This window comes from Phocoena sinus, chromosome 5 (assembly GCF_008692025.1).
Source record: "Phocoena sinus isolate mPhoSin1 chromosome 5, mPhoSin1.pri, whole genome shotgun sequence".
NCBI lineage: Eukaryota > Metazoa > Chordata > Mammalia > Artiodactyla > Phocoenidae > Phocoena > Phocoena sinus.
The window spans coordinates 109,567,952-109,592,503 of record NC_045767.1 but is presented as its reverse complement, the minus strand read 5'-3'; the positions used below and the strand labels follow the sequence as shown (position 1 = coordinate 109,592,503).

The following is a 24,552-nucleotide window of genomic DNA, read 5'->3' as shown; positions in this document are numbered from 1 at the left end:
ATACTGTTGAGGATTTTTGCATTAATACCAATTGGGGATATTAATCTGTAGCTTTATTTTCTTGTAGTGTCTTTGTCTGGCTGTGGTTTCAGGGCAATGCTAAACTCAGAAAATTAGTTTGGAAGTGTTCCCTCCTCTTTATTTTTTGGAAGAGTTGAGGAGAATTGGTGTTAATTCTTCTTTAATGTTTGGTAGAATTCTCCAGTGAAGCCATTTAGTCCTGGGCTTTTCCTTATTCAGAGGTTTTTGATTATTGATTCAATTTCCTTATTAGCGATAGTCTGTTCAGGTTTTTATTTCTTCAGTCCTGAGGGGTTGTATGTTTCTAGGAACATCTATTTCTTCTAGGTTATACAATTTATTGGCATGTAATTGTTCATAGTAGTCCCATAATTCTTTTTATATTCCTAGCATTAGCTGTAATGCCTACTCTTTCATTTCTGCTTTTAGTTACTTTAAGTCCTCTTTTTTCCTTAATTATTCTAGCTAAGAATTTCTCAGTTTTTTTGGTCTGTTAAAATAAAACCTGACTCAGTTTTGTTGAGTTTTTCTATTTCTTTTTTAGTCTCTATTTCATTTATTTCTGCTCTAATCTTTACCACTTCCATTCCTCTGCTAACTTTAGGTTTAGTTTGCTCTTCTTTTTCTAGTTCCTTGAAGCATAGATTAGGTTATTGACTTGAGATCATTCTTTTTTTTAAAGTAGGCATTTATCACTATGAACTTCCCTCCTCATATTGCTTTCTCTGCATCCCGTAAGTTTTGGTATGTAATTTTAGATTTCATTTGTATCAAGATATTTTCTAATTACCCTTGTAGTTTCTCCTTTGACCCATTAGTTTTTAAAGACTGTGTTGCTTAATTTCCACATATCTGTGTATTTTCCAGTTTCCTTCAACTACTGATTTCATTCCACTGTGGTCAGAAAAGATACATGGTATGAGTTCAATATTATTAAATTTGGTAAGACTTGTTACATGGTAATACGTGGTAACACGTGGTCTATCCTAAAGAATGTTCCATGTGAGCTTGAGAAGAATGTGTACTCACTCTACTATTGGTGGGCAGGATGTTCTATATTTGTCTGTTTGGTGCAATGGATCAATATTGTTCAAGAACTGTTTCATTACTGATCTGCAGTCTGGTTGTTCTGTCCATTATTGAAAGCACTATATTGAAGTGTCCTACTATTATTGTGTTTCCGCATAATTCTTCCTTCAGTTCTGTCAATCTCTGCTTCATATATTTGGGAGTTCTGATGTTAGGTGTAGATATTTTTAATTGCTATATCTTCCCAGTGAACTGACACTTTTATCATTATATAATTTTCCTCTTTGTCTCTTGTAACAGTTTTTGACTTAAAGTCTATCTTTTCTGATTATAAGTATGGCTACCTCTGCTCTCTTTTGGTTATCATTTGCATGTACTATCTTTATCCATCCTTTCACATTCAGCCTATGTATGTCCCTAGTGTGTCTCTCCTAGACAAAACACAGTTGCACTTTGTTTCTTGAATCCATTCAGCCAATTTACTTCTTTCTAGTTGGAGGTTTAATCTGGTCACATGTAATGTAATTACTGAATGGGAAAGACTTAGTATTGCTGTTTTCTTCATTGTAATTTGTTAATTGTTTTCCTTTGTATTTCATTGACTTTTTTCGTATTTATATGCTTTGATCCCTTCCTCCTTTTATTCTGTGTAACTTCTATGGGTATTTTATTTGTGGTTACAATGGAAATTATGTAAAATAACTTAAAGTTACAACACTCTAAACTGATAACAACTTCAATCACAAACAGAAACTACTCATTTATATCTCCACACCACCCCCACTTTATATTATTGATGTTAAAAATTACACCTTTTTGGGACATCACTGGTGGTGCAGTGGTTAAGAATCTGCCTGCCAATGCAGGGGACATGGGTTCGATCCCTGGTCCAGGGAGATCCCACATGCAGCAGAGCAACTAAGCCCATGCACCACAACTACTGAGCCTGTGCTCTAGAGCCTGCAAGCCACAACTACTGAAGCCCGTGTGCCTAGAGCCCGTGCTCCACTACAAGAGAAGCCACCGCAATGAGAAGCCCACGCACAGCAATGAAGAGTAGTCCCTGCTCGCCACAACTAGAGAAAGCCCACAAGCAGCAACAAAGACCCAATGCAGCCAAAAATAAATAAATAAAATTTTTAATTACATTTTTTTATATTGTGCATCTATTAACAAAGATTCAGAAAATTTTCTTGCTTTTGTCTTTTAAATCGATGAGAAAATAAAGTATAACCAAGTGGGACTATCCCAGACATGCAAGGTTGGTTTAAATTTGAATAATCAATGTAATATACTACATTAATAAAAATAAAGGACAAAAATCACATGATCATCTCAGTGGAAGCAAAAAGAGCATTTGACAAAATCCAACAACTCTTCATGATAAAACACTCAACAAGCCAGGAATAAAAAGTAAACTCCCTTCAATAAACAAAGACCATCTATACAAAATTGATAGCTAATGTCATAGGCTGATGGTAAAAGAATGAATGCTTTCTCCCCTAAGGTCAGGGAAAAAAAAAATGTCTGTTTTCACCACTTTTTTAAAAATTTTATTGTGGTAAGAACACTTAACAGGAGATCTACCTTATTAACAGATATTAAGTGATATTAACAGATAATTATTAACAGGTAATAAGATAATTATTTAACAGATAATAAGGTATTATTATCTATAAACACAATGTTGTACAGCAGACCTCCAGAACTTATTTATCTTGCATAACTAAAAATTTAGTACCATTGACTAGTAATTCCTTTTTTCCCTTCCCCCAGCCCTTGGCAACCACCATTCTACTCTTTGTTTCTATGACTTTGCTTTTATCTCATATAATTGGAATCATGTAGTGTTTGTCCTTCTGTGGCTGGTTTATCTCACATAGCATAATGTCCTCAAGATGCTGTACTAGAGGATCTAGCCAGGGCCACTACGCAAGGAAAAGAAATAAAGAGTATCCAGAAAGAACTAAAATGAGGGCAGTTTACAAATACATCATCTTATATATAAAATTAAACATAGAAAATGCCAAGAAATCCATACATAAAAAAACAAATTATCAGAGCTAATAAACTAGAATAGCAAGGTTGTACTGTAGAAGATAAATATATAAAAATAAATTTAGTTACCATACATAAGCAACAAATAACCCAAAAATGAAATTAAGAAACAATTCCATTTGATACTGCACATAAAAGAAGAAAATATTTTGGAATGAATTTAACAAAATACATATAAGACTTGTTCACTGAAAACTACAAAAAGAAACTGAAAAAGACCTAAATAAATGGAATAATATCCCATATTCATGGATTGGAAGATTTAATACTCATAAGATGACAAATCTTTCCAAATTGATCTATAGATTTGAGGCAATATCTACCAAAATCCTAGCTACTTTTTGTTGTAAAAATTAACAAGTGTATCTTAAATTCATACAGAAATGTAAGATACCAACAACAGCCAAAACAATCTTGAACAAGAACAAAGTTGGAGAACTCATACTTCCTAATTCAAAAAATGCATTACAAAACCACAGTATTCAAGACTGTGCTACTAGACTAAGAACAGACATATAGTTCAATGAAACACAATCGAGAGTCCACAAACACTTACATTTATGATCAACTGATTTTTGGTGAAGCTGTCAAGAAATACAATAAGGAGAGAATATTCTTTTCGGCAAATGATGCTGAGACAACTAAAAATCCAAATGCAAAGGAATAACGTTGCACCAAATACAAAAATTAACTCAAAATGAATCAAACACTTAAATGTAAGAGCTAAAAATATAAAACTTTTATAAGAAAACACAGGAGTAAATCTTCATGAACTTGAATTAGGAAATAATTTTTTAGATATGACACCAAAGCACAAATAATAAGAGAAAATGTAGACAAACTGGACTGCATCAAACTGAAATGTGTGCTTCAAAGGAAAACATCAGGCAAGTGGGAAGACAAGCCACAGAATGGGAGAAAATATTTGCAAATCATATACCTGATAATGGATTTGCTTCTAGGATATATTTTTAAAACTATTAAAACTGAGGCTGAGGAGAGGAGGAGTGGAGAGTTGTTGTTCAATAAGTACAGAGTTTCAGTTTTGCAGAATGAAGACAGTTCTACAGCTAGGTTGCACAATGTAAAAATAGTTAACACTACTTCACTGTACACTTAAAAATAGTTAAAGTGGTAAGTTTTATGTGTATGTTACCACAATTAAGTTTTTTTTTTGAAAACCTCTTAAAATTTACCAAATAAAAAGGGACCTCAGTTTTTAAACAGGCAAAGATCTGAATAAACATTTCTCAAAAAAAGACATAAATAGCCTTATCATAAGCACACAAAAACACATTCAACATCATTAGTCATGAGGGAGATGCAAATCAAAACCAAACCACAATGAGATACCCTTTCACACCCACTAAAATGGCTATAATCAAAAAGTCAGATAATAACAGGTGTTCAAGAGAATATGAAGGCATCAAAATCCTCATATACAGTTGCGGTAATATAAAATGATGTGGCCACTTTGGAAAGCAATCTAGAAATTTCTTAAAAAGTTAAATGTAGAGTTACCATATTATCAGCAATTCCACTCTAGGTACATACCCAAGAGAAATAAAAACATGTGTGCACATAAAACCTTGCACAGAAGGGTTCATAGCAGCATTGTGCAAAACAGCCAAACGGTGGAAACAGCCCAATGACCATCAACTGACGAATAGATAAAATGTGATATACCCACACAATATTATTTAGTAATAAAAAGGAATGAAGTATTAATGCGTGCTACAACATGGGTGGACCCTGAAAACATTATGCTAACTGAAAAAATGTCAACCACAGAAGATCTCATACTGTATATTTTCCTTTACATGAATTGTCCAGAAGAGACAAATCTATACAAATAGAATTAGATTACAGTACTGGGAAGCAGGAAAAATCAGGAAGGACTGCTGATAACTACAGTATTTCTTTTGCGGATGAACATACTTTAACATTACAGAGTGGTAATGTTTGCACAACCTTGGGATACAATAAAAATCACTGAATTATACATAATAAATGGGTGAATGGTAAAATATGTGAATTATATCCCAACAAAACTTCTATTTTGAAAATATCATTCAGAATAAAGGCTGTTCTGGGACCAATTAACAAAGCTTAAAAGTAAAACAAACTTCACAGACCTTCAAGATGGAAGAGGAGTAAGATTTGGAGATCACCTTCCTCCCCACAAATACATCAGAAATATATCTACACATGAAACAACTCCTACAGAACACCTAATGAACACTGGCAGAAGACCTCAGATTTCCCAAAAGGCAAGAACTTCCCCATGTACCTGAGTAGGGCAAAAGAAAAAAAACAAAAACGAGACAAAAGGATAGGGACTGGACCTGCACCACTGGGAGGGAGCTGTGAAGGAGGAAAGGTTTCCACACACTAGGAAGCTCCTTTGTGGGCAGAGACTGTGGGTGGCAGAGGCGGGGAGCTTCAGAGCCGTGGAGGAGAGCGCAGCAACAGGGGTGCAGAGGGCAAAGCGGAGACATTCCCACAAAGAGCATCGGTGCTGACCAGCACTCACCAGCCCGAAAGACTTGTCTGCTCACCCACTGGGGTGGGTGGGGGCTGGGAGCTGAGGCTTGGGCTTCGGAGGTCAGATCCCAGGGAGAGGACTGGCGGCGTGAACACAGCCTGAAGGGGCTAGTGAGCCACAACTAGCCAGGAGGGAGTCCGGTAAAAGTCTGGACCTGCCTAAGAGGCAAGAGACCATTGTTTCAGGGTGCACAAGGAGAGGGGATTCAGAGCACCACCTAAACAAGCTCCATGGACAGGCGCAAGCTGCATCTATCAGCGCAGACACCAGAGACAAGCATGAGACGCTAAGGCTGCTGCTGCAGCCACAAAGAAGCCTACGTGCAAGCACAGGTCACTATCCACATCTCCCATCCCAGAAGCCTGTGCAGCCCCCCACTGCCAGGGTCCCGGGATCCAGGGACAACTTGCCAGGGGAGAACATACAGCAGGCCTCAGGCTGGTGCAACATCACACTGGCCTCTGCCACCACAGGCTTCCCCGCATTCCCTACCCCTCCCTCCCCCAGGCCTGAGTGAGCCAGAGGCCCCTAATCAGCTGGTCCTTTAACCCCGTCCTGTCTGAGCGAAGAACAGATGCCTGCAGGCGACCTACACGCAGAGGCGGGACCAAATCCAAAGCTGAAACCCAGGAGCTGTGTGAACAAAGAAGAGAAAGGGAAATCTCTCCATGCAACCTCAGGAGCAGCAGATTAAATCTCCACAATCAACTTGATGTACCCTACATCTGTGGAATACCTGAAGAGACAACGAATCATCCCAAAATTGAGGTGGTGGACTTTGGAAGCAACTGTAGATTTCAGGTTTGCTTTCTGCATCTAATTTATTTCTGGTTTTATGTTTATCTAAGTTTAGTATTTACAGCTTATTATCATTGGTAGATTTGTTTATTGATTTGGTTGCTCTCTTCCTTTTTTTTTAATATATATTTCTTTTTCCTTTTTTTCCTTTTGTGAGTGTGTCTGCGCATGCGTCTTTGTCTAATTTTGTCTGCAGAGCTTTCCTTTTACCATTTGTCCTAGGGTTCTGTCTTTCCGTTTTTTGTTTGTTTTGTTGGCTTTTTCTTTTTTTAATATAGTTTTTAGCACTTGTTATCATTGGTGGATTTGTTTATTGCTTTGGTGGCTCTCTTCTTTCTTTCTTTTATTACTTTTTTATTTTTAATAATATTTATTAAGATAAATATTATTTATCTTAATAACTTTAATGTATTGGTTTATTTACTTCTTCATTCTTTCTTTCTTTCCTTTTTTTTCTACCCTTTTCTTCTAAGCTGTGTGCCTGACAGGGTCTTGGTGCTCTGCCCGGGTGTCAGGCCTGAGCCCCTTAGGTGGGAGAGCTGAGTTCAGGACATTAGAACACCAGAGACCTCCCAGCTACACGTAATATCAAATGGCAAAAGCTCTCCCAGAGATCTCCATCTCAACACTAAGACCCAACTCCACTCAACAACCAGCAAGCTACAAGGCTGGACACCCCATGCCAAACAACTAGCAAGACAGGAACACAACCCCACCCATTAGCAGACAGGCTGCCTAAAATCATAATAAGGTCACAAACACCCCAAAACACACCACTGGACACGGTCCTGCCCACCAGAAAGACAATATCCAGCCTCACCCACCAAAACACAGGCACGAGTCCCATCCACCAGGAAGCCTACACAACCCACTGAACCAACCTTACCCACTGGGAGAAGACACCAAAAACAACAGGAACTAAGAACATGCAGCCTGCGAAAAGGAGACCCCAAACACACTAAGTTAATCAAAACAGAAGACAGAGAAATACACAGCAGATGAAGGAGCAAAGTAAAAGCCCACCAGACCAAACAAATGAAGAGAAAACAGGCAGTCTACCTGAAAAGAATTCAGAGTAATGATAGTAAACAAAATGGAAAATCTTCAAAACAGAATGGAGAAAATACAAGAAATGTTTAACAAGTAGATACAAGAACTAAAGAACAAACAAACAGTGAAGAACAACATAATAAATGAAATTTTAAATTCTCTAAAAGAAATCAATAGCAGAATAACTGAGGCAGAAGAACGGATAAGTGACCTGGAAGATAAAATAGTGGAAATAACTACCACACAGCAGAATAAGAAATAATAATGAAAAGAATTGAGGACAGTCTCAGAGAACTCTGGGACAATACTGAACACATCAATAGTCGAATTACAGTGGTCCCAGAAGAAGAAGAGAAAAAAAACGGTACTGAGAAAATATTTGAAGAGATTATAGTTGAAAACTTCCCTAATATGGGAAAGGAAATAGTCAATCAAGTACAGGAAGCACAGAGTCCCATACAGGATAAATCCAAGGAAAAACATGCCAAGACACCTATTAATCAAGCTATCAAAAATTAAATACAAAGAATAAATATTAAAAGCAGCAAAGGAAAGCAACAAGTAACATACAAGGGAATCCCCATAATGTTACCATTTGATTTCTTAGCAGAAACTCTGCAAGCAGGAAGGGTGTTGGCAGGACATATTTAAAGTGATGAATGGGAAAAACCCACAACCAAAATTACTCTACCTAGCAAGCATCTAATTCAGATTTCACAGAGAAATTAAAACTCTTACAAACAAGCAAAATCTAAGAGACTTTAGCACCACCAAACCAGCTTTACAGCAAATGCTAAAGGAACTTCCCTAGGGAGGAAAACAAGAGAAGGAAAAGACCTACAATAACAAACCCAAAACAATTAAGAAAATGGTAATAGGAACATACATATCAATAATTACCTTAAATGCAAATGGACTAAATACTCCAACCAAAAGACACAGACTGGCTGAATAGATACAAAAACAAGACCCGTATAGATACTGTCTACAAGAGATGCACTTCAGACCTACAGACACATACAAACTGAAAGTAAGGGGATGGAAAAAGATATTCCATGCAATGGAAATCAAAAGAAAGCTGGAGTAGCAATTCTCATATCAGGCAAAATAGATGTTTAAATAAACACGATTAGAAGAGACAGAGAAGGACACTACATAATGATCAAGGGATCAATGCAAGAAGAATACATAACACCTGTAAATATTAATGCACCCAACACAGGAGCACCTCAATACATAAGGCAAATGCTAACAGCCATAAAAGGGGAAATCAACAGTAACACAATAATAGTAACAGACTTTAACACCCCATTTTCACCAAAGGACAGATCATCCAAAATGAAAATAAATAAGGAAACACAAGCTTTAAATGCTACATTAAACAACATGGACTTAATTGATATTTATAGGACATTCCATCCAAAAACAACAGAATACACTTTCTTCTAAAGTGCTCATGGAACATTCTCCAGGATACACCATGTCTTGGGTCACAAATAAAGAGTTCGTAAATTTAGGAAAATTTAAATCATATCAAGTATCTTTTCTGACCACAATGCTATGAGACTAGATATCACTTACAGGAAAAAATCTGTAAAAAATACAAACACATGGAGGCTAAACAATACACTACTTAATAACCAAGAGATCACGGAAGAAATCAAAGAGAAAATCAAAAAATACCTAGAATGACAATGAAAAATACCTAGAATGACAATGAAAACACGACAACCCAAAACCTAAGGGATGCAGCAAAAGCAGTTCTAAGATTGAAGTTTATAGCAATAAAATCCTACCACAAGAAACAACAAACATCTGAAAAAAACAACCTAAGCTTACACCTAAAGCAATTAGAGAAAAAAGAACAAAAAAACCCCAAAAGTTAGCAGAAGGAAAGAAATCATAAGGGACAGATCAGAAATAAATGAAAAAGAAATGAAGGAAACAACAGCAAAGATCAATAAAACTAAAAGCTGGTTCTTTGAGAAGATAAACAAAATTGATAAACCATTAGCCAGACTCATCAAAAAAAAAAGGAAGACTCAAATCAATAGAATGAGAAATGAAAAAGGAGAAGTAAAAACTGACACTGCAGAAATACAAAGGATCATGAGAGATTACTACAAGCAACTATATGCCAATAAAATGGACAACCTGGAAGAAATGGACAAATTCTTAGAAAAGCACAACCTTCCCAGACTCTACCAGGAAGGAAGAGAAAATATACACAGACCAATCACAAGCACTGAAATTGAGACTGTGATTAAAAATCTTTCAACAAACAAAAGCCCAGGACCAGATGACTTCACAGGCAAATTCTATCAAACATTAAAAGAGCTAACACCTATCCTTCTCAAACTCTTCCAAAATATAGCATTGGGAAGAACACTTCCAAACTCATTCTACGAGGCCACTATAACCCTGATACCAGAACCACACAAAGATGTCACAATAAAACTATAGACCAATATCACTGATGAACATAGATGTGAAAATCCTCAACAACATACTAGCAAACAGAATCCAACAGCATATTAAAAGGATCATACACCATGATCAAGTGGGGTGTACCCCAGGAATGCTAGGATTCTTCAATATACGTAAATAAATCAATGTGATAAACCATATTAACAAACTGAAGAAGAAAAACCATATGATGATCTCAATAGATGCAAAAAAGTTTTTGACAAAATTCAACACCCATTTATGATAAAAACCCTCCAGAAAGTAGGCATAGGGGGAACTTACCTCAATATAATAAAGGCCATATATGACAGACCCACAGCCAACATCGTCCTCAATGGTGAAAAACTGAAACCATTTCCTCTAACATCAGGAACAACACAAGGTTGTCCACTCTCACCACTAACATTCAACACAGTTTTGGAAGTTCTAGCCACAGCAATCAGAGAAGAAAATAAAATAAAAGGAATCCAAATCATAAAAGAAGTAAAGCTGTCACTATTTGCAGATGACATGGTACTATACACAGAGAATCCTAAAGATGCTACCAGGAAACTACTAGAGCTAATCAATGAATTTGGTAGAGTAGCAGGATACAAAATTAATGCACAGATATCTCTTGCATTCTTATACACTAATGATGAAAAATCTGAAACAGAAATTAAGTAAACACTCCCATTTACCACTGCAACAAAAAGAATAAACTACCTAGGAATAAACCTACCTAAGGAGGTAAAAGACATGTATCCAGAAAACTATAAGACACTATAAGAGAAATTAAAGATGATACAAACAGATGGAGACATATACCATGTTCTTGGATTGGAAGAATCAACATTGTGAAAATGACTAAAATACCCAAAGCAAACTACAGATTCAATGCACTCCCTCCCTATAAAACTACCAGTGGCATTTTTCACAGAACTAGAACAAAAAATTTCACAATTTGTATGGAAGCAGAAAAGACACCAAATAGCCAAAGCATTCTTGAGAAAGAAAAACAGAGTTGGAGGAAACAGTCCCCCTGACTACAGACTATACTACAAAGCTACAGTAATCAAGACAGTATGGTACTGGCACAAAAACAGAAATATAGATCAATGGAACAGGATAATAATCCCAGAGATAAACCCGCGCACATATGGTCACCTTACTTTTGATAAAGGAGGCAAGAATATACCATGGAGAAAAGACAGCCTCTTCAATAAGTGGTGCTGGGAAAACTGGACAGCTATAGGTAGAAGAATGAAAGTAGAACATTCCCTAACACCACACACAAAAATAAACTCAAATGGATTAAAACTAAATGTAAGTCCAGAGACTATATATCTCTTACAGGAAAACACAGGCAGAACACTCTATGACATAAATCACAGCAAGATCCTTTTTGACCTACCTCCTAGAGAAATGGAACTAAAAACAAAAATAAACATATGGGACCTAATGAAACTTAAAATCTTTTGCACAGCAAAGGAAACCATAAACAAGATGAAAAGACAACCCTCAGGATGGGAGAAAATATTTGCAAATGAAGCAAATGACAAAGGATTAATCTCCAAAATATACAAGCAGCTCATGCAGCTCAATATCAAGAAAACAAACAACCCAATCCAAAAATGGGCAGAAGACCTAAATAGATGTTTCTCCAAAGAAGATATACAGATTGCCAACAAACACATGAAAGGATGCTCAACATCACTAATCATTAGAGAAATGCAAATCAAAACTACAATGAGATATCACCTCACACAGGTCAGAATGGCCATCTTCCAAAAATCTACAAACAATAAGTGTTGCAGAGGTTGCGGAGAAAAGGGGACCCTCTTGCACTGCTGGTGGGAATGTAAATTGATACAGCCACTATGGAGGACAGTATGGAGGTTCCTGAAAAAACTAAAAATAGAACTACCGGGCTTCCCTGGTGGCGCAGTGGTTGAGGGTCCGCCTGCCGATGCAGGGGATGCGGGTTCGTGCCCCGGTCCGGGAAGATCCCATGTGCCGCGGAGCGGCTGGGCCCGTGAGCCATGGCCGCTGAGCCTGCGCGTCCGGAGCCTGTGCTCCGCAATGGGAGAGGCCACAGCAGTGAGAGGCCCGCGTACCGCAAAAAAAAAAAAAAAATAGAACTACCATATGACCCAGCAATCCCACTACTGGGCATATACCCTGAGAAAACCATAATTCAAAAAGAGTCATGTAGCACAATGTTCACTGCAGCTGTATTGACAATAGCCGGGACATGGAAGCAACCTAAGTGTCCATCGACAGGGGAATGGATAAAGAAGATGTGGCACATATATACAATGAAATATTACTCAGCCATGAAAAGGAACGAAATTGGGTCATTTGTAGCGAGGTGGATGGACCTAGAGTCTGTCATACAGAGTGACGTAAGTCAGAAATAGAAAAACAAATACCGTATGCTAACACATATATATGGAATCTAAAAAAAAAAAAACAAACAAACATGATTCTGCAGAACCTAGGGCCAGGACAGGAATAAAGACACAGACATAGAGAACTGACTTGAGGATATGGGGGGGAAGGGTAAACTGGGACAAAGTGAGAGAGTGGCATGGACTTATAAATACTACCAAATGTAAAATAGATAGCTAGTGGGGATCAGCCGCATAGCACAGGGAGATCAGCTCAGTGCTTTGTGACCACCTAGAGGGGCAGGATAGGGAGGGTGGGAGGGAGACGCATGAGGGAGGAGATACGGGTATATATATGTATATGTATAGCTGATTCACTTTGTTATAAAGCAGAAACTAACACAGCACTGTAAAGCAATTATACTCCAATAAAGATGTTAAAAATGAAAACATATTTACAATATGTTAAAAACCATTGTACGTTGAAATAGATTTATGAAAAGCTATATAAAAAAAAAGAAAGAAACGAAATTGAGTTATTTGTAGTGAGGTGAATGGACCTAGAGTCTGTCATACAGAGTGAAGTAAGTCAGAAAGAGATAAACAAATACCATATGGTAACACATATATATGGAATCTAAAAAAAAAAAAAAAAAAAAAAACAATGGTTCTGAAGAACCTAAGGGCAGGACAGGAACAAAGACGCAGACGTAGAGAATGGACTTCAGAACACAGGGAGGGGGAAGGGTAAGCTGGGACAAGCTGGGACGAAGTGAGAGAGTGGCATGGATATATATACACTACCAAATGTAAAACAGATACCTAGTGGGAAGCAGCCGCATAGCACAGGGAGATCAGCTCAGTGCTTTGTGACCACCTAGATGGGTGGGATAGGGAGGGTGGGAGGGAGACACAAGAAGGAGGAGATATGGGGGTATATGTAGAGCTGATTCACTTTGTTATAAAGCAGAAACTAACACACCATTGTAAAGCAATTATACTCTAATAAAGATGTTAAAAAAATAAAATTAAAAATAAATGGCGAAATAAAACAAACTTCAAATAAATAAACTTAACTGAAAGTAATCTACTGACTAGCAGAACAAAGCCCAACGATCTTTAAAAAAAAAAAGCAAGAAAATCCAGACATTTACGTGGTAAAAATCATAATGTCCAGTATTTAATCCAAAATTACTAAACAAACCACAAAGTCTGAAACAACCAGCAGACTATCAGTAAATAAAAATAAACCCAGAAATATAGATGATGAAATTAGAAGAAAAAGACATTAGAATAGTCACAACTATGGTCAGGTATTTTTTTTAAGACAATGTTGAAAGGAGAAAAATAGATAATGATAATTATCAAAACTTATCAGGACACAAAATACTTGAAATGAATAATTCGTTTGATAGAATTAATGGCAATAAGGCATTTGATGAAGAAGGATTAGTGAACATAAAGATAATACCATGAAAACAATCCAAAGCAGAACATTTCTTATAAATCAGGCAAAAAATAGCATCTCAATGCTCTGTTTGCTTCTAACGTCTAAAATAAATGTAATATGAATTCTAGAAGAAGATAAAAAACAGAAAATATATTAAAGAAATAATAGCAAAAAGTTTCATATTTCACCAAAATCATAAACCCACAGAACTGAGCAGTTCAAATAATCTAAAGTAGGCTAAATATGCACACACATACACACATACATACACACACACACACACACACACACACACACAAACCCATACCAACATATACTATATTCACTTTCTAAAAATAAGTGACAAGAGTAAATCTTAAAACCAGCAAGTGAAAAGAAAGACATATTACATATAGAGGAAGACCACACACTTCTTGTTAGAAACTATGCAAGTCAGTTAAACAAAGAATATCTTGAAAAAGCTCAAAAAAGAAAACTGTCACCTTCAAATTTTATAATCAGTAAAACTATTTTTCAAAGCTGAAAGAAGAACAAAGGCTTTTTCAGACAAATGAAAGCTCAGAAAAGCCACTGACAGTAAATCTCCATTATAAGAAATAATAAAACAATTCAAATGGAAGGAAAATGATATGAGACAGAAACATGAATCTACACAAAGATGTATCCTAGAAATGGTGAATACATAGATAAATACAAAGTATATGATCTTTCTCACTTTAAATTTTTTTAAAATATAAATGAATGAATCAAAAATAATAAAAATGTATCAAAAGGACCATAATATATGAAGAAGTAAAATCTACAAAAATAACAAAACCGAGGACAGGAAGGGGAATTGCAGGATTATGTTGGAAGGGTCTTACACTGCACAATGTCATTTACTGGTAGACTATGATAAGTTAAAGTTTAAAAAAAAAACTAATAAACCAATAGTAGAAATAAGTGGAATACTAAATAATAGGCAATCTAAATCAAAGCAGAGAAAGAGGAAAGAATCAAAGAACAGACAACAGAAAACAAATAGCAAGACAGTAGATTTAAGTCCCACAATATCTATACTTATTCATACACTGGATGTAAATTATGTGAACATTCCAATGAAAGGCAGAGATTGACTGACTCAATAAAAAAGCAAGACTCATTTTACAAAATTCAGTATCCTTCTAATAAAATCTCTCAGAAAACTAGAAATAGAAAAGAAATTTCTCAACTTGAAAAAGCATCTATAAAATATGTATGAATGCTTTCCCTCCAAAATCAGGAACAAGGCAAAAATGTCTACTCTTGTCATTTATATTTTAACTATTTATCCTGGAGATCCTATTTAGTACAATAAGGGAAAAAAGAGAAAAGGCATACAGATTGGATATGAAGAAGTAAAGCTTACAGTCTACATGAACATGTATGTAGAAAATACTAAAACAGCAACAACAAAAAACTAGTAAAACTAATAAGCAAGTTCAGCAAGGTCTTGTTAAAAAGTCAATAAAACTCAACTACATTTCTATACACTACAAACAAATGACTAGATATTAACTTTTTTAAAAATGCAACTTAAGATATTACCTAAAAAACATGAAATATTTAAAAATACATTTAACAAAATATATGCATGACCTGTACAATGAAAACCAAAAAACACTGCTGGGAGATATTAATAAAGACCTAAGTAAATAAAGATATCATGGTCACAGATTGGATAATCCAGTATTAGTGAGATGTCAATTATCCTCTAACTGATCTATACCTTAATACAGTACCAAATAAAACCCCCAGTAGACTTTTTTGTAGAAAGCGATAAGCTCGTTCTAAAATACATCTAGAGGCTTCCCTGGAGGTGCAGTGGTTGAGAGTCCGCATGCCGATGCAGGGGACACGGGTTCGTGCCCCGGTCCGGGAAGATCCCACATGCCATGGAGCGGCTGGGCCTGTGAGCTATGGCCGCTGAGCCTGCGCATCCAGAACCTGTGCTCCGCAACGGGAGAGGCCACAACAGTGAGAGGCCTGCATACCGCAAAAAAAAAAAAAAAAAAAAAAACCAGAACGAGAAACTGCTAGGGACCCACTCAAATGTCTAATATTAAAAAGACCAGCCATACCAGGTGTTAACAGGATGTGAAGTAAGTAGAAAGCTCATACATTGCTTGTGGAAATGAAAAATTGTGCAACTACCTTGGAAAAGAGCTTGGCAGTTTCAGCTGCCATACCAGTTAACAATTCCACTCTTACATATTTATGAAATACACAAAGAATTGTACAGCAATATTCATAGCAGCTTGTTCATAATAGCCAAAATCTGGAAACAACCCAAATATTCATCAAGAGATGAATGGGTTAAAAAGTTGTGATATACTCATACAAAGGAACACTACTTAGCAATAAATAAGAGGGAACTAGTAATACAAAACAACATAGATGAATCTTAAAACATGCTAAGAAACCGAACTCCAAGGAGCACACATTGCATGATTCTATTTACATAAAACCTTATTAAAAACAAATCTATTTGATAGTGACAGAAACAGATCAGTAGTTGCCCGTCAACAGAAACGGGGTGGGGTTAGAGAAGCACAAGGGACTGACTAGGAAAGAGCAGAGAGGTACCTTTTGCTGTGATAGAAATGTTCTATGTCTTGATTGCTGCATTATACTTTTGTCAAAACTAATTAAAATATGTATACTTTATTGACTCCAACAGTATGTAAATTAACGTAAGTTGATTTTGTTTCAAAGGAACATAACAGACAAATCACTCCCTGAAACCAAACTAGATTAACAATGGCTTAACCTAAAGGTTCCCAAACTTCCTTGATTCATGACACTTAGCTTCACAGTAATTTTTTATGGTGTTCCAGACTAAAATAACATTTCTGTTTATTAGTTTGACCCAACTACTTTATATTTTAACAATTTATTAGCCATTTGAAAAACTTAATGCACAAATTGAAAAAAATGTTTCCTTCATTATTATATTAGCAAAATTATTTATTAATGGGATGTATATGCGTCTTGGGTACTGCACAAATTCTCAAATTTTGGAATCAGATTTCATAGCTCATCCTCATTTCCTGTTCCACACTGATTTTCACATGGTACTTGCTCTTTATCACAGCAAGCATTAAAAACTTAGCTGTGCAAGGATATGATATCACCAAAAGAAATGCAGCATAAATTAAAGTTGAAACTTGAGCTAGTACTTTGCACAGTGCCCCACATATGACAAGTATACTATGCTTCCCACAAAACTTTCAAAGACCCTTTGGACGGACTCCTGTGACTTCCCTATGGTGCCTTTGGTCACTTTCACATACAGTTTAGTAACCCAAGGTGTAAGCTGCCCCATGCACCACCCACCTATAAATCAAGCTCAACTAACACTGGTTAAGCAGGGAACAGCAAGTAAAGTACCTTGTATCCTAGGCCCAATTGATAAATAGCAAAAATCTGAGCTGCATTAAGAGCTTCACTAAAAAGGTAAACTGCAGTCATCTGACCACAGAATACCCTATTAGCATCTGCTGTTTCTGATGAGCCCAGGAAACACTTGTCAAAGGTCTGTGAAAGAAAACAGAAAAGTTTATTAGAGAAAAAACAAAAAATTATATCCTCCAGAAATAATAACAAACTATACTGGTATAAATATTTTGCCCACTCTAAAATATAATCGGAATAGATTAAAATAATTCATTTAGCATTTCACTTCATTCATTCCCATTTGGTGTAGAGATCAGGAAAGACATCATAGAAAGGAGATAAGACAAGTTTTCCAAAGTACAATAAACAAAACCTGATGACGAAGTGGATATAGGAAACAGCCAGAGAAATCATTATGGACTCTGAAGGTTCATACTTGGTCAGCCAAAGAACCAGACAGAAGAGCAGGCTTTGGAGCAATGAGGAAAATCATGAGTTAAGTGTGGGACATATAATGAATGCGTCTTTTCTGTGAACTAATGTGGATGAAGAAGCAATTGCCAACAAGGTTCTGCATGGTGAGGAGTTAAGACTGTAACTTTTTGTAGACATCAAGATACAAATAATGGGTGAAGTCATGGAGTAGATGCAATCTCTCAAAAGGAATGTGTAAATCAAGAAAATCAGGTGTATGTTTTTCTTCTTCAGACAAAAAATTCCTCTTAATAACATCCAGGTTGCAAAGACCCCATTTTAAAAACTCATGTATACAACAAGGAGGAAGAAAAGTATCCATATCTCTTTAAAAGTATCATTTTATACCATGAAACTGTTAGGAAGGATGTTGAAAAATATGTATGTGTTGACATTAAGGAATATAATATAAAAATTTTTAACATTTGTGTTCTGAAGACAAACCACCTATATCAAATCACTGCCTCCCACGCTGCTGATTTTGGCAAATTACTTAACCTCTCTGTGCTCAGTTTCACTGGTAAAATGAAGATTACAACAGTACTTACCTTGCAAGGTTGGGGCTTACAGAAAATAAAGGTATTTATTACAATGCCTGGAATACAATAAGTACTCAATAAGGATTAATGTAAGGAAAAAAACAGGTTGAAAAGCAGTATACATATCTGATCCCTTTTTTATATTTAAAAAAATAAGAGCTAACATTTATTGAGCACTTATTCTGTACAAGGCACTCTGCTAATGAATTTGTGAACAGTATCTCATTTAATCAACCTTCTGAGATACATACTATTTTACACCCATTTTTAGGTGGAGCAAACTTTGGCCTAATAGACTAAGTAAGGTCATACAGTCAGTAAGGGATTCAAACCTAAGTCTATCTTTTATAACAACCTGGGCTCTTAAGGTCAGCATTTCAAAATATGTAAATATCTATAGGATAAAACATGAAAGGAGGAGTTATTGGTAAATGAGTGTTGCAAGCTTGCATTCATTTTCCTGATCTGTATTTTTCGAGGTTTCTATTAAAAATGTAAGTGGGGTGTGGGGGGGAGAACATTTAAATTAAATCTAACCTATGAATCTCTTTTTGAATCTTGAAAATATTATAACATAATAGTTATCTATATGAATTTTATGGAAAATTTATAAGCATGCATCATCTAACTCATTCATAAAAATCATCAGAAGCCTGTAGTAGAGCTCTCAGGTTTAATTTGATCAATGGACCAATGACACAAATACTTTCAAGATATACCCACTGTTACCTATGAATCTTCTCTACCCTTTCCAGAATAATTCTGTAACAATGACTGAGTAATATGTGCCATATTAGCACAGTTCTACTCTCTTAATATATTAACATGCTAGCCAAACTATGATTATAAAACTCCACCATTGTGGTATTCTACAATTTATATTCAATGTAAAATATATTTTTCTTATTTCACTGTAACTTTCTCAAATTACTTACATCACTGGTGTTGACGAACCATGTTATCTCTCCATAGGAAGCAAGCTCACCATTCACATAACATCGAAGCTCACTGTTCTTCCACCGGTTATAAATGTGCACTATAGTTACCATATACCACTGAATAAGCAAAACAGTTAAAAAAAAAAAAGATAACGATAATGATCTTTCCAATAACTCAACCTCATTGATAATAACAAGTAAAAATTAAATTCTAAATTACAATTAAAACTAAAAATAAAATAAGACTACCTTTATTAAATTCAATATTCTACCTCTTGAACCATATTGATTCAAGGGAACTCTCAACAAATAACAGCTTCCCATGAAATTATTTTTCAAACTTTTTATTATGACAATGTTTAAATATACCTCCAAAAGTAAAAAGTTTAGCAAACTCTCTCACCATCTCGTTTCCACAACTGTCAACATTTTTATCATATCTGTTTTATCTGTCCATTTACCTATCTACATATATACAGATGTATATTTTGTTAATAAACCGTTTATTAATCTCTAAATTTTAAGGTACAAAAGAAAATACATATTACTACTAACACTACTACTACTACTAAAATAATTGCCGCTGATATTTTCCCCCTGTATTTCCCTTAAACTCTACAAATAACTAAATATTCACTCTTTTCATTATCCAAATCAGAGAGGTTAACAATTGTCCAGTGATTTACACTTCATTTTCTAAAAGAGTATAAACACAGAGCTATGATTTACCACATATTATGTCAATAACACTAAAGCAAAGCATTCTGAAGGTTAGAATAGCTTGGTAACATAACTATGACTCAGTAAGATCACATACCTTTTGTGGCTTGAAATCAAATTTCACACAGTGTTGAAAGCCTTTTCCTTTTGACTTTACTGATGTTATAATTAAACATCCCCCAACAAAGTGTGCAGAATAACCAAGACCTTTGCTGGTTCTGAAACTATAAAATATAAGTTTTCATTTCATCTCCAAATATTCTTCTCATTTTCAAAGTAAAGTAACAACACTAAATTACAGAAATACATACCAATACAAATATGGTTTATCTTTATCCACATTGATGTTATTTACAGGATCCATTCTAAGCCAGGTATGAAATGTAAAACCATTCTGGTATGGCCATTTGGCTATAGGAGGTAATGCAATAGCCTAAACGAAAAAGCTTTGAGTTACTGACTCACAATGAAAAATTTTGTTACTGAAATCATGAAAATGAGACCTTACAATGCTATATATATTCCTACTAGATATTATTCTACATCATGATTAAAATATGCAGTAGTCTCTTTATCTGAAAGAAGATTTTAATAACTTCTAAATATTCCAAAATATATAGTAATGATGATAATTTAATTAAACAATAGAAACATTCCAAGTGACCTGCTTGATGCACTAATCATAGGTGCTTCATTTCTTACAATAAACATGTCCAAAGAAATTCCTATTAAAAGAGTTAGGCAGTGGGCTTCCCTGGTGGTGCAGTGGTTAAGAATCCACCTGCCAATGCAGGGGACACGGGTTTGAGCCCTGGTCTGGGAATATCCCAAATGCTGCAGAGCGGCCAAGCCCGTGTGCCACAACTACTGAGACTGTGCTCTAGAGCCCATGAGGCACAACTATTGAGCCGATATGCCTAGAGCTCGTGCTCCACAAGAGAAGCCACTGCAATGAGAGGCTCGTGCACCACAAAGAAGAGTACCCCCACTCCACACAGCTAGAGAAAGCCTGCCCACAGCAATGAAGATCCAATGCAGCCAAAATTAAATTTTAAAAATTTAAAAAAAGAGGTAGGCAGTGATATCAAATTGGAAATTTGTTGCTGAAATGTTACATAAGGTAACAGAAGAGAGAAAGAGGGACAAGAAAGGAAAGAAAAAAGTTAAGGAAAAAGCCTGAAATATAATTTTTTTAACAGCAAATATATAGCTGAAGAGGATTCGTTCATAACATTTTTTTCATAATATTTTAAACTTTTATTCAAGTCACTATATAAATGATTTTACCACTTGGCTTAAACTTTTATTTAAAACATCGTATTACATGCTGCAAGGGCCCCCAAATCTCCAAAACAAACTTGAAGAAGAAGAACAAAGTTGGAAGACCCATACTACCAAATTTTAAAAATATAACACAAAGATACAGTAATGAAGATTTTACCATATTGACATAAAGATAAAGATCAATGAAATAGAACAGAGAGCCCAGAAATAAACCCTTATATTTGTGATCCTGATTTTCAACAAGAGTGTCAAGGCAGTTCAATGAGGAAAGAATAGTGTTTTCAACAAATTTGCTGAGAAAACTAATAATTACAAGCAAAGGTATGAAGCAGACCACTTCCTTACGTGTCACACAAAAAATTAACCCCTAATCGATCATAGATAGACCTAAATATGAGAGCTAAAAATATAAAACTCTTATAAGAAAAAATACGGTTAAATCTACATGACACTGAGTTAGAAAAATCCTTCCTAATTAGGCAATGAAAGAAAAGATATATGAATTGGACTTCATTAAAATTAAAAACTTTTGTGCTTTAAAGGATACCCTCAAGAAAGTGAAAAGACAAGCCAAAAGAATGAGAGAAAATATTTGCAAGTTATTTATCTGATAAGAAATTTATATCTAGAAGAATATATAAAGAATTCTTGAGAGGGCAGACAGCAGAAGCAAGAAGAACTACAATCCTGCAGCCTGTGGAACAAAAACCACATTCACAGAAACATAGACAAGATGAAAAGGCAGAGGACAATGTAACAGATGAAGGAACAAGATAAAACCAGAAAAACTACTAAATGAAGTGGAGATAGAGAACTTTCCAGAAAAAGAATTCAGAATAATGATAGAGAAGATGATCCAGGACCTTGGAAAAAGAATGGAGGCAAAGATCGAGAAGATGCAAGAAATGTTTAACAAAGACCTAGAAGAATTAAAGAACAAACAAACAGAGATGAACAATACAATAACTGAAATGACAACTACACTAAAAGGAATCAACAGCAGAATAACTGAGGCAGAAGAACGGATAAATGACCTGGAAGACAGAATGGTGGAATTCACTGCTGCGGAACAGATTAAAGAAAAAAGAATGAAAAGAAATAAAGACAGCCTGAGAGACCTCTGGGACAACATTAAACACAACAACATTCGCATTATAGGGGTCTCAGAAGGAGAAGAGAGAGAGAAAGAACAAGAGAAAATATTTGAACAGATTATAGTCGAAAACTTCCCTAACATGGGAAACAAAAGAGCCACCCTAGTCTAGGAAGTGCAGCAAGTCCCACATAAGATAAACCCAAGGAGAAACACGCCGAGACACATAGTAATCAAACTGGCAAAAATTAAAGACAAAGAAAATTTATTGAAAGCAGCAAGGGAAAAATGACAAATAACATACAAGGGAACTCCCATAAGACTAACAGCTGATTTCTCAGCAGAAACTCTACAAGCCAGAAGGGAGTGGCATGATAAAGTGCTGAAAGGGAAGAACCTACAACCAAGATTACTCTACCTGGCAAGAATCTCAATCAGATTCGATGAAAAATCAAAAGCTTTACAGACAAGCGAAAGCTAAGAGAATTCAGCACCACCAAACCAGCTCTACAACAAATGCTAAAGGAACTTCTCTAAGTGGGAAACACAAGAGAAGAAAAGGACCTACCAAAACAAACCCAGGGGCTTCCATGGTGGCGCAGTGGTTGAGAGTCTGCCTGCCGATGCAGGGGACATGGGTTTGTGCCCCGGTGTGGGAAGATCCCACATGCTGTGGAGTGGATGGGCCTGTGAGCCATGGCCGCTGAGCCTGCACGTCCGGAGCCTGTGCTCCACAACGGGAGAGACCACAACAGTGAAAGGCCCGCATACCGCAAAAAAAAAAAAAAAAAAACCCAAAACAATTAAGAAAATGGTCATAGGAACATACATATCGATAATTACTTTAAATATGAATGGATTAACTGCTCCAAGCAAAAGACACAGGCTTGCTGAATGGATACAAAAACAACACCTATATATATATATATATGCTAGGGACTTCCCTGGTGGTCCGGTGGGTAAGACTCCGTGCTCCCAATGCAAGGGGCCCGGGTTTGACCCCTGGTCAGGGAACTAGATCCTGCATGCCGCAACTAAGAGCTGGTGCAGCCAAAATAAATAAATACATACATATATATATATGCTGTCTACAAGAGACCCATTTCAGACCTAGGGACACACACAGACTGAAAGCAAGGGGATGAAAAAAGATATTCCATGCAAATGGAAATCAAAAGAAAGCTGGAGTAGCAATACTCATATCAGATAAAATAGATATTAAGATAAAGAATATTACAAGAGACAAGGAAGGGCACTACATAATGACCAAGGGATCAATCCAAAAAGAAGAAATAACAATTATAAATATATATGCACCCAACAAAGGTGCACCTCAATATACAAGGCAACTGCTAACAACTATAAAAGAAGAAACTGACACTAACACAATAATAGTGGGGGAGTTTAACACCTCACTTACACCAATGGACAGATCACCCAAAATGGAAATAAATAAGGAAACAGAAGCTATAAATGACACAATAGACCAGATAGATTTAATTGGTATTTATAGGACATTCCATCCAAAAACAGCAGATTACACTTTCTTCTCAAGTGCGCACAGAACATTCTCCAAGATAGATCACATCCTGGGTCACAAATAAAGCCTCAATAAATTTAAGAAAACTGAAATCATATCAAGCATCTTTTCTGACCACAGTGCTATGAGATTAGAAATCGATTACAGGGGAAATTACATAGAAAACATAAACACATGGAGACTAAACAATACATTACAAAATAAACAAGAGATCACTGAAGAAATCAAATAGGAAATCAAAGAATACCTAGAGACAAATGACAATGAAAACACGACAATCCAAAACCTGTGGGATGCAGCAAAAGCAGTTCTAAGAGGGAAGTTTATAGCTATACAAGCCTACCTCAAGAAACAAGAAGAATATCAAATAAACAATCTAACCTTAACCCTAAAGGAACTAGAGAAAGAAGAACAAACAAAACCAAAAGTTAGCAGAAGGAAAGAAATTATAAAGATCAGAGCAGAAATAAATGAAATAGAAACAAAGAAAACAATAACAAAGATCAATAAAACTAAAAGATGGTTCTTTGAGAAGATAAACAAAATTAATAAACCATCAGGCAGACTCATCAAGAAAAAGAGGGAAAACACTCAAATCAATAAAATTAGAACTGAAAAGGGACAAGTTACAATAAACACCACAGAAATACAAAGCATCCTAAGAGACTACTGCAAGCAACTCTATGCCAATAAAATGGACAACCCGGAAGAAATGGACAAATTCTTAGAAAGGTATAACCTTCCAAGACTGAACCAGGAAGAAA

At 35.8% G+C, this 24,552-nt stretch overlaps 1 protein-coding gene across 2 annotated transcripts in view; it reads right to left on the bottom strand.

The window, feature by feature from the left end:
• Positions 1-24,552, bottom strand: part of LRBA (LPS responsive beige-like anchor protein) — a 753,999-nt gene that overhangs the window by 630,631 nt on the left and 98,816 nt on the right. For both annotated transcript variants that reach the window (XM_032633582.1, XM_032633583.1), the window contains exons 6-9: positions 20,183-20,304; positions 19,969-20,095; positions 19,149-19,268; positions 17,195-17,341 (exon numbers count right to left, since the gene is read on the bottom strand). In XM_032633582.1, the coding sequence (XP_032489473.1) occupies positions 17,195-17,341; positions 19,149-19,268; positions 19,969-20,095; positions 20,183-20,304 (516 nt within the window). The remainder of the gene's footprint in view (positions 1-17,194; positions 17,342-19,148; positions 19,269-19,968; positions 20,096-20,182; positions 20,305-24,552) is intronic.